Source organism: Siphateles boraxobius, unplaced genomic scaffold (genome assembly GCF_051911475.1).
Source record: "Siphateles boraxobius isolate OS27281-9 unplaced genomic scaffold, OSU_SipBor_1 5, whole genome shotgun sequence".
Lineage (NCBI taxonomy): Eukaryota > Metazoa > Chordata > Actinopteri > Cypriniformes > Leuciscidae > Siphateles > Siphateles boraxobius.
The window spans coordinates 24844887-24856215 of NW_027509141.1; the positions used below are offsets into that span (position 1 = coordinate 24844887).

General features: G+C 39.7%; 1 protein-coding gene across 2 annotated transcripts; it reads right to left on the reverse strand.

Annotated features, from left to right (window-relative positions):
• Positions 1 to 84: 84 nt before the first annotated feature.
• brpf3a (bromodomain and PHD finger containing, 3a) lies at positions 85 to 11159 on the reverse strand. Of its 2 annotated transcripts, XR_013194890.1 has the most exons (14): positions 10822 to 11154; positions 8022 to 9550; positions 7150 to 7303; positions 6622 to 6753; positions 6354 to 6482; positions 5548 to 5860; positions 4317 to 4589; positions 3389 to 3967; positions 3204 to 3282; positions 2873 to 2923; positions 1889 to 1974; positions 1713 to 1801; positions 1451 to 1605; positions 85 to 1365 (listed from the first exon to the last, which is right to left on the reverse strand). XR_013194890.1 is itself a non-coding variant. In XM_077203525.1 (13 exons), exons 2-13 carry the CDS (start codon positions 9500 to 9502, stop codon positions 1182 to 1184), a joined length of 3654 nt encoding a protein of 1217 aa, XP_077059640.1. In that variant the 5' UTR covers positions 9503 to 9550; positions 10822 to 11159; the 3' UTR covers positions 85 to 1181. The 2 variants fall into 2 exon arrangements, 1 of the variants encoding a protein (XP_077059640.1); XM_077203525.1 differs by lacking the exon at positions 2873 to 2923 and having other exon boundaries at positions 10822 to 11159.
• Positions 11160 to 11329: the final 170 nt, after the last annotated feature.

An 11329-nucleotide genomic window follows, 5' to 3' on the forward strand; every position in this document is an offset into this window, starting at 1 on the left:
GCTAAATTTAGAACGGGTAATAGATCAAGAGATATTGCTCAAGTTCAACTTGAGCAATAAACAGATTAAAGATACAGAAACACATCAGCTCAACAGTGTTTTTATTTCTCGTTTGAGAAAATACTGTTTCAGACATTTTTTGTTTGGTACTATTAGCTTTTCACAGGTTTAAAAAAAAAAACACATTTCTCTTTTACTCTGCGTACATGATCTAAGAGACTACTTAATATTTTATACTATAATGTTCTCTCACTTTAGACCACTAAGGAACAATTGCATTAAAGTAGTAATGCTTCCTGAACAATATAAAGCTCTGTAGAGCTGTTAAATTAAACCTTCTCAATTACTATTAAATAACTTTTCCATAACTCCGAATAAATTAAAATGACGTACAAAGTTTGTCATTAATTTCAGATTTTAAAAACACATCTGTGCATATTTTCTACATACATGCATTTATATTTACAGTGATCTCCACCCACAATTACAAGCTTGTTGACAGACACATCCTTTCTTTAAAATAAATGGGCACATATTAACTTAAAAATGACAAAAGATAGGAGCTGGGTGTTAGTGCCAAAGAACTGAATAACATGAAGTGGCATCTTACAGTAGGTAAAACAGCTATGGTAGTCAAGTTTTAGAAAGAGAACAGATCTGATAAAGACGAAAAGCATATATGATCACGCTAGAATGATTAACCAGAAAATCTAAGGGCAATAGGACTTTTTTTGTGCACATGCATTTCCTCAGTCCAGAAATATATCCAAGTAAACTATTACAAAATGCATTCTAGCACAAAGTTCCTGAGTCGCACTGCCCGAACACCCTGGTGCATTGGCAACATAAGTGATACCATCACCTCACATTCAATAAAAATGCCAAAAATGGAACGAGTGGCAAAACATTTTCAACATACAAAAATAAGTGCAAATAGAACAAATGAATTTAAAACATTCTTAGAAATCTTGGTTGATTGAGAACATTAAAAGTGAATAAAACCAGGTTTTGATTTATGATGTGCCTTGAGTTTTTGATGGTAGGAAAACCGGACAGAAGACAAAAATGATCTTATAAATCTGCCTTCCACTGGTATAAAAACCAATAAACATCTGAATGTTATGAGCGTACCTTCACTGGTATCTTACAGTCAGTTTAGACATACATTTAACAGAAGTCTTTTATATAAAATTTGAGGGGTTAAAAGTTGAGTTTTCCTGCACATGGCTCAGGTGTGTCATCGCCCTGTCGTACGCCATGTGCACTGACTTCCGCACATTTGGTTTCTTGCCCTCCATCAGACGCAGTCTGTCTACGGTGTCGTCAATGCCCATGTGATGGAGTTTGTCCAATGGTAGCCACTGCCTTAATAGCCAAAAAATGACATGAATAGGCTTAAAACAAGCTTGCAGGTTTGAAATTATATTCCATTAAATGTATTTCACCTTACCAGGTTCTTTTTGTATCGAAAAACAGCACAAGAAAGAGCTTCTCCTCCGTCTCCTCTTGTCTGCGTGTACCCAGATCCAAAACGTCTATAGGAGGCACTGGGATGGGAATGCCGTTGTGAAGAATTCCTTCCCGGGGCATGTTAGGATCGACAACCTGTTGAAAAACATTATTAGTTTAGGCTTGGCTAAATATACTAACTTATAGATTCAAGTGTCTCGTGAAGACTCACAAGCATAAGCGCAACCGCATGTGATCCTTACCATTGCAGGGTATGAGGGGTACCCACGACATTTTGCCCAAACCAAGGTTAGAGGTTCCATCTCGTCATAATTTTGAGAAGTGTCTCTGCCTACAAAAGTAAAGACAAAATAACGATAGAACAAAACAAATAAAAAAAACAACAAAATAGTTCCTTTAAGGTATTTGTTGGACCCACTTGTATTAGTAACTTCATTCTCCTCCTCACCAACAGGAACTTTACTGAGAGCTGGTTTACCACGACTGCGTTTTGGAGGTGAGGAACTGCAGAAAACATTAGCAGACAAATGGTTTTAAATTACTTTCTGTGTAATAGGCACCTTGAACACCTGGTATTGACGTCTGTGTCAGGTGATGCAATCTCAAGTGGTCAGTGCTAAATACAGGTGTAAAAACAGGTCATATAACCAGGTTTCCATCCATATACTTATGGTAATTTTTGGGATATTGCATGAAAAATATAAACAAAAAAAACAAAAATTAAAATTCTGTTTTATTCAGTGAGAAAACATGCACAAACTCAAATACATAAAAATGTAATTTAATTTATAAACTACAAATTAAATTCATAAATAAATAGTATGCAATTTAAGATTAGCAAAAACATCTGGATATTGCTAAAACATTTTTGCCACTTCCGGGGAACAATTATATTTGAAATCCAAATGTTTGTAAAGAGATTAAATCGCACAAGTATATTTTGCTCTGGGGTGAACTTTTTTTTGCACTTTCTCATCATGCAGTGACACACCGGGCCTGTTTACACCTGGTCACTTCATGCGTTTTCTCTGATCGGATGGCTATCCGATCGGGAAAAGACCAGGTGTAAATACCCTCCGAAACGTTTTCAAGACGGATTTAAATCCGATCAGGAGGTGGTTTGAGATGCATTCCAAACGAAACTGGACAAGTCTAAATGCATCTGTTTGTTGAAGCCACATTTGTTAATTTTACTCCTCCCAAAATGTAAAAGAAAAAAGTGTGTGAGAGCATGTTGATATGATATGACAGCGCTACTGCAACACACATCGCCACAGATGAGTAGCCTAATATCTCTTCAGAAAGCCGACGCGCAGTGCCGCAAATAAAACTGAAAGTAAGTCGCAGATGCTCAACACACACAATCATCTTCATTAAAAGTAGTGAGACTAAATGATCTTACCAGTGCTGATGCCGCTCTCTCTCCTGTTGCAGTCTTTGATCTTGAAATTAGCTGATGATAAATAAAATGCAGCTCATATCTTGCTTTCGATGACGTGAACTTCGTTAAATTTGCATATAGCGCGGGAATTGAAGATCGGATTTATATTCGTTTTGCGGAGACACATTTATGTGACCAAGTGTAAATGGAATGGTTTTAACAAATCAGATAGCTATCCGATCAGTAAAAACACATGAGGTGACCAGGTGTAAACAGGCCCACTGATCCCACGAGCCAAGTGTAAACAGGGAACCTAGCATTTAAAGCACTCAGTGCTGACAGCATCCATTACCTGTGTGTTGGGAAGGTGGGAGAGCAGCTTTCTGAATCGGATGAGTGGCTGCTGTGTCTCTTGAGTCCATTTGCGAAGCCTAAATAAAGAGCATTAGAGCGCTTTAGCATATTAAACACATTGCGATGAACAGCACTTAAATCACTGGTCAATAAACTTGAGTAATCGTCTTAGTAATCCAGTACCATTCTCTTCTGGCCGAGAGTGGGCCTTTTCACCTTCGTTGTCCGAGCATGTACTCAGTCCTCTGGATCTCAGCTGGTGAGGGGACGGAGAGGGTGATTTTGGGGCTGGTGGTGCTGGCAATAACTTGGCTGGTGCGGTCTGCTGTGGCGATGCATCATTTTCGCCTTTGCTGACTCCATTTTGCAATAAAACAGGCTTGTCCTTTGTCGGTCTGGCTCCGTTTTTTGCTTTCTTGAAGAGGATTGATGTCCGACGACCCACACCCATCTTGGGTGAATCAGATGGACTCTCTGCGGAGGAAACCCTGCTCACAGCATCCTCCTGAGGGCTGGTGTCCTTCTCTTTTGTGTGGAAGTTCTCATCTTCTTCTAAAGTCTTATCGTGATTTTCTCTCAGGCCTCTTTCTTTTCCTTTCGCCCTCTGTTTTCTGCTGCCAGGTTTATTTGACTGCGCTGGAGTGGTGGTCCGTCCCGTCTCAAGGAAGAACATAGGCGGGTTTGGTGGGGAATCTCCAGGTAAAGGTGAAGAGGCTGGACAAATGGGTTTTTGCACTTTCTGCAATGTTGATTTTTTTGGGTCTTCAACCGTGGAAAGAAATTAATGGTTAACTTAAACTTGTATATAACTTATAAAGAAGTTTGAATTAAAAACGAAATAATTATTCATCACTTGATGGTTGTAAGTCTTCTGCCAAGGTCTATTTTGCCTCTGTCCAAAAATTACTTTTTTTTTTTTTTACTGTTTAAAATAACAAATAGTAACCATTATTGTTAATAACTAAAAAAAATTTTTTTAATGTCAATTGAAATAAAGCTAAAATAAAATAAAATATATGAATAACGAAAAACTAACTTAAAATGTAAAAAAAGAAATGTTAGCAACTAACTGAAATTAAGTTTAAGTTGAAGTACCTGAAGTTGAAGTTACCTGTATTGGAGGTTATGTAATCCATCCTCTCCTCACTCTTTCCCTCTTTGCTCTTCTTCCCTTTAATTCTTCCATTCAGCAGTCGTGGGTTGCGGTCCTGGTGGCTGATCTTGTGACGGAGGCTGTTAATTTCTCTGCGCAGCAGGCGCATGCGTTTTGTACGACCCCCGCTGGTCCGCATAGACGCCACCAGATCCAGTTTGTCCAGCAGGGTTTTCAGCTGGTCCTCAGGACACATGTGCACACGATTTTCAGGGTCCAAGAGCAAGTCAACTGTAAATCATTCGATGGAATATATATATTTTTTGATTAAAATCGGGCATAGCAACAGAAGAATCATGATCTACTTTTATTGTGTTTTTTTGTCCTGTTTGAAACTTTAAAATGACATGAGGGGGAGTTGATAATGAGAGCATTTACATTTTCTAAGCATCAGAAAGATTAATCTTGTAATTTAAAGGATTAGTCCACCCACAAAATATAATTTCTGTCATTAATTACTCACCCTCATGTTGTTCCAAACCCGTAATACCTTCGTTCATCTTCACGACGCAAATAAAGATATTTTTTAATGAAATCCGAGCTCTTTCTGACCCGCCATAGACTACAATGTTATTACTACTTTCAAGGCCCAGAAAGTTAGTAAAGACATTCATTTTTAAAAATTAAACGTCAAAAAATATTTACTATAAATCTAAACTTTTTGTGTGCAAAAAACTTAAAATAAAGACTTTATTCAACAATTTCTTCTCTTCTGTGTCAAGTCTCTGACGCTGTTCACATGAGGACCACGATACACGAGTGTGGTGCTGACGCAAGAGCCGGCCAATAGACAGCGTTCTGACATATAACCCGGAACAGTGTCGGAGACTGACACAGAAGAGAAGAAACTGTTGAAGTCTTTATTTTTAGTTCTTTTGCACACAAAAAGTATTATTGTCGCTTTATTACATTAGGTTGAACCACTGTAGTCACATGGACTATTTTAACGATGTCTTTACCTTTCTGAGCCTTGAAAGTAGTAATAACATTGCAGTCAATGGGAGGGTCAGAAAGCTCTTGGATTTCATCAAAAATATCTACATTTGTATTTCGAAGATGAATGAAGATCTTACGGGTTTGGAACCACATAAGGGTGAGTAATTAATGACAGAAATTTCATTTTCGGGTGAACTCTCTCTTTAAGACTGTACATTGTTTTGGTGACTGTTCACATTGGAAAGCTGCACACCTTCATCCCACCATGAGACTGTGGCATTGTGTGCGCTGGGCTTGTCTGGCAGGTGCATGCCTGTGCTGGGATCAAGACCAATGCTGAGAGCCTGATGTTGGGCATGTCTCAGGACAGCTCCGCCCACCTCTTGGAGTTGCATGGCAGCTTTATGGAACATTGTGTCATTGGAGTTGTACCTCAGACAGTTGGATATCATGAGATTGAAATCATTCTCCAAGTCAGCCACAGATGAGTATTTATGGGCCTCCAGTTTGTCATGCATTGTAGAGAAGTCCATCGGCTCACAAACAAACTCCAGATAATCTGGAACCTGGGAAAACAATAAAGAATATGGAAAGAATTATTAAAAATAAAAAGGTCAATCTACTATGTAGTCAGTAATATTCTCAGCGGGAAGTCCACCCAGACTATGAAAACTAAGCTGCAAAAATGGGTCATTTAGAAACCATCATGGTATTGACATAAAAATGAGCATATTAAAATATGACTGGCCACATGTGTACATCAATGGCATTAAAAATGAGTAAGCTGGTCCACCCTGATGAACGAGTCTGAACTACGCCACGGTTTGAATGGTTAGTATAGTCCAGTTAGCCCTTATGATAATAACATATTTTTCTAATCAATATTTATAAAAATTTCAAAATGTTAAATTAATTTTTATACAATATATTTACAGACTGTTAGTTTATGTTAGTTAATGGATTAATTGATATCAACAAATGAGACCTTATTGTAAAGTGTTACCAAGTTTTTTTTTGCAAACAGCAAAAAGGGGAGTTTTAAAGGGCCCATTTCCTTACCTCCTTCAAATTGACAGGTGTGGTGAAAATATGATCTATGTCTTTCTCCTTCAGCTGTTCCAGTGTAGAGCGCAGAAACACCAGCGCAGGGGTGAGCTGCAGCTCCAGTGTAGCCTGCTGAAGTTTCATCTGGTGAGAGAAGAGCCAAATTAAATCCATTCTGTGAATTAGTAATTACCGCATGCCTGTTCTCAATAAGTGATGGTTTTCAGAGAACAGGGTCTAGAGAATGTAACAAAAGAACATTAGACATGAGGGGATCTGTCACCTGTTCTCTTTTAAGTCTCTCCCTCTTTCGTATGAGCTCAATAAGAAGTCGAGCTTTTTCCAGGTCCTGTCGAAGCTTCTGCCAATACTTTAGCTCTTCCCTGACAGCCTGCAACTTTGCGTCTGGCTCTCTCTAAAAAGTCATTTAAAAAAAAAAAAATCTGTAAATACAATGCACATACAAGCAATATCTGGTCATTTAACACACAACAACTCAAGTGATCATTTTGTCATTTTTCTGCTCTGATTTTGGGAGAAAAACGTGCAGAATTCAAACATAGTTAAATGTGTTACTCATAGCTTAAACGTGCCATAATTCAATATACATGGAATAATCAAATTATTCATCATGTTTAATAAACAAACATGGGGCAGGGAAAAGTGTGAATGCTAAGCGATGCAAAATTTGTAGCAATCTGCAGTTTTCTGCTGTCGTAGATTCTGTGTGAGCTTGGTTATTAAGAGTTGTAGTATAAGTTATCACACTTTTTACTGTGAACAACAGCGTAATGTGTTACAGCACACTAACCTGCTCAGATTTCTGAGTCTGTAGATGAGAATGGAGCCGGCGGATGAGTGGCACTCCGTTACGAAAGTGACGCTTCAGCAGCCAGTAATTGTGGAGTCTCTGCATAAACTGATTTTTCCTTTCAACAGAGACCCCTGTGCAAATCTTGTTGAGCCTATTCAAAAAATATGAAACAAGGCCCAACTGTTAAATTCAACATGAAACATTCAGAATTCTTATTTTTCTTTTGTAAAGTGACACATTTCTGAGTAAAAACAGGATATTTAATAAACTGATCAAATTATTTTTTTATTTTTGAAAGAAGTTATTTATGCTCATTATAAAAATTTAGCTACATTTATTTAATCAAAAAAGCAGTAAAAAACAGTAATACTGTGATATATTATTACAATTTACTAATTTACTATATATTTAAATTTGTAATTTATTCCTGTGATGGCAAAGCAGAATTTTCAGTCTTCAGTGTCACATGATCCTTCAGAAATCATTCCAAAATACTGATCTGGTAGTAACATTTCTAATCATAATAATAATCAATGTTGAAAACAGTTGTTTTTTCAATTTTTATAAAATTTTTAAGTATTCTTTGATGAAAAGAACTTTTCAAAGAACAGTATTTATTTGAAATAGTAATCATGTTACAATGTAAAACTCAATAAAATGCATCCTTACTGACTGAATAGAAGTATAATTTTTTTTTTAAAAGTCTTATTGAGCCCAAACTTCTACAACAGTATCCTAAATGGTAAACATAACTTTCACTGGAAGTCACTTCCACACTGAAGATGAGGTGAAATACTTATACATGCTTACAACAAGGTAAGATCAAAAGAACTGACATAACCGACAAAAGAGCAGACGTAAACATTTACCTGAAGGAGGGGATCTGCGGCACCAGCAGGAGGGGTACTCCTGTCTTCCGCGAAGTCCCGGCTGGATTCTTCTGCGTTTTCTTCTGTTGTGCGGCTGAACCTTTTTTCCGTCCATTCTGGTTCTGCTGCAGCGGAGGGCCTAATGTGTATGACCTCTGACCTCTGTTACCCCTGCCCCCGACTAACCCATTGTCTTCATCCCCCTCATTGCCCGTACCAGAGGGCGAGTGGTTCTCGCAATAAGCAGTTTTCTTCACAGTAAAAGTGGTGCCGTGCACACCGGTTTCCCGCACAGGGTCGATTTTCATATAAAGACCGGCTCTCTGGGCACAAGTGACGTGAAACGCCCTGTAGCAGTTTGCTTTGTGGCACTGAATAGACGCCCCCCTGCCTTTCTGTTTGCACAGGTAACAGGTGAGCTTCCATCGTGCAGGAGGAATGTTTTTCACTCCCTCCACGGGCTCTAGGAACACAGTGTTGGCAAAGCACAATTCAGGGATCCATATGGCACAGATGACGTGGGCCCAACTTCCGTCGCTAGTTTGTTTGAATGCACCTCCCCGATTAGGGCAGAGGACACAATCGACGGGTCGCGACGGGGATTGCAGACAGCGCCTGCACAGCCATTGGCCCTCGGGGATGTAAGGCACCCCGTAACATTCCTGGTGCACTGCGAGATTGCAGATGTCGCAGAACAGGATGACGTTGCTGTTGAGACACTCGTCGTCAAGGCAAACGCAACAGTAGGCATCCTCGTCGATGGTGCTCTGGGACAGCGCCTGGCTGCGGGACTCCAAAATGGACTCTCTCTCAAGTCGGTCAATCAGTAACTCAAAAGTATCAGGGGGGACGGAAGCGTGGCCATCGGACACTCGCTTCTGATTCACCATCTCTAGCCAAGCCATGTCCTCCTCGTCCATGTCATACTCGGCCTCATTGTCCAACTCCTCCCCTGACTTCTCTATGTAGCGGTAATAAGCCGAAGGAAGAGGAGGGGCTTCTGAGGCCATGAAAGTGTCCACCGTGCGAAAAGTAGGCTTTGGCAGGGGGATTTGTGAATGAGCAACCTGACTTTGCAAGCCATTCTGAGAGCCAGATCTCTTTTTGGCTGCGTGTTTGCCATCTTTCCGCTTGCTTTTAGACACAGTTTGTTTGTTTCCCAGTCTTTCCTCGCTGTTCTCTTTGTTACTGTTGCACTCCGTCAGATCCTGAGCCAGCATTTCGTCCTCCGTTACGACGGAGAGCTGGTCGTAAATGTTGATCCGGTGAAGCCTTCCCTCCAGCTCAATCTCCACCATTTTCTGAGCCTGCGCATACGTAAGAGTGTCTCTGGTCATTGAGAAGTTCAGTCTGCATGGAGAAGGTGGACAGAATAGAGCGTCCATGTCGGCATGGCTGGATGGACCAACTTGACCCTGATCCTCTCCTCTGCCAAAGCCTCCAGCCCTGGATTGGCCAACTCGTTTCTTTAACTTTCTCATTGAAGTTATCCTCTACATATATGTTAAAATATGAATGGACATAGGTACCTGTAAGAACAGAAATATACATTACCAATATTGACCAGATATTGCTGAAAAAACTTGTCAAGACAAGAAGACACTACAGGCAAAACCATTGTTTTTTCATGCACTGGTCAATTTTGAGATTTTGGGGTATTTCACAATGCACTTGAGCCACAAATCTACAACTTAGTAGCACCAAAATTTCCAGTTTTATTCCAATGAATATTATGAAGGTTGTTATGGAGGGGCTTCTTCGTATATAATTGGTCTGGTTTATAACACTTTATTCCTAAAAACAGATTTTTTTTAAATTTATGGACTAAGAAGAGGTAAAACTATAAATGAGGCTATCCAAAGTCCCCTCTGTAAAAACTCTTAACGTCCAAATGAAAAAATCTAATTATCAATGATTTCTGTTCTAAAAATGTATGCATATTTAAACATATCATTTCAGAAAACTTGCAACACAAAACATTTGTGATTAATCAATGGGGAGGATATGGTGAAATCTATTAGTTAAATCCGTTTTCCCTTTTCACCTGTTGTCTTACCATAAAACACATCTTAGACCAAAAAACTATCTATCAGCACATTTGAATAAAAACATCACAATCAAATGTAGCAGCGACTCCACTCCTTCATAATGTGTTTGCTGTCATATAAAAAGTAAAAATAAACGCTTCATTAAGATCAATAAACATCTAATAACTACTAAATAAGGGGTTTCTCAAATTAACAGATACACATCTTATACAGTGTCCATGTCGCTCAATTTGTAACGTTGGTAATAAATGTATATCAGGCGAACCAATAGCATGTCGTGATCATATCACGTGAATAATTCGAGCCAATCACCGGGCAGACCTTCATTTTTTCCTCGACCCAGTTGACGTAGTTCGGTTGCAGAGCGCTAAATACCAATCCTGAAGCGAGACAGACGAGTCAGTCAGCCATTTTAGCAGGGCTGATGGACAGTTTCTACCTCGATTGTTTTTCCTGATAACAAACTCTGACGGTGCACTACGCCTTGTTTTCACTTTGTCAACAAAACGACAAATAATTGCATATGACGCTATAGCTCCGTTGCATGCTATGCCGTGTGTATATGCAGAGAATAAAACACTTGTATGTAATAAAGCGCCGTGTACAGTCAGCCAAGGCAGAGCTAGTAAATGAGCGCCTTCCAGTGCTGGAGCCATATTTGGAGAGTCCAAGAAAGCAACCGCAGCGTTACAACCTGCCCCCGCGACATTACTGTTTACAGAAAGCAGTGCAGAATAAATCAGCAAACTTACTCTTTTATCGATCGCTCGAAACGACAGGGAATGCCGGTCATATCCAGGGGCGACAGCGTCCTCTTCTGTAACAAGACGGGCTTCCTCAACCCTCCATTGATGAGACTTCCCACAAAAATCGTTTCTAAACACACACCCCGGGTGTTTACACAATCCTATCACCTTGACATGGAGTCCGAGTGTTTCAAATAGGCGCCTGACATTATTGCAGAGTATTCGTGTGCATTGAACGTTGGTTTGTAATTAAATTGGCAAGAAAAATACGCCCCTTTAGAAAAAAAAAGCGAATTCTCGGCGTTGGGCTTTGCACTTGGCGCGCGCATCATGCGCACTGCTCTGCCATTGGTGGAAATGGTCATGGTGAGGCCACGGAGTCTCGCTAAAGCCAATAGAGGCTTCGAGCGATAAGAAAAACAATACGAGAGACTTCCCTGAAATGTTTGCGCGCATAGACTCCATGTTCACAAGCTACATTTAAACGCCCGCGTAATGTATGGTTTACTGTGCA

Coding starts and splice junctions, on each gene's coding strand:
- brpf3a (XM_077203525.1), bottom strand. CDS start 9,502: ATGAGAAAGTTAAAGAAACGAGTTGGCCAATCCAGGGCTGGAGGCTTT. Junction 3,283..3,388: donor CTCTCGGCCAGAAGAGAATG/GTACTGGATTAC, acceptor CTCTTTATTTAG/GCTTCGCAAATGGACTCAAG. Junction 1,802..1,888: donor GAATGAAGTTACTAATACAA/GTGGGTCCAACA, acceptor TTACTTTTGTAG/GCAGAGACACTTCTCAAAAT.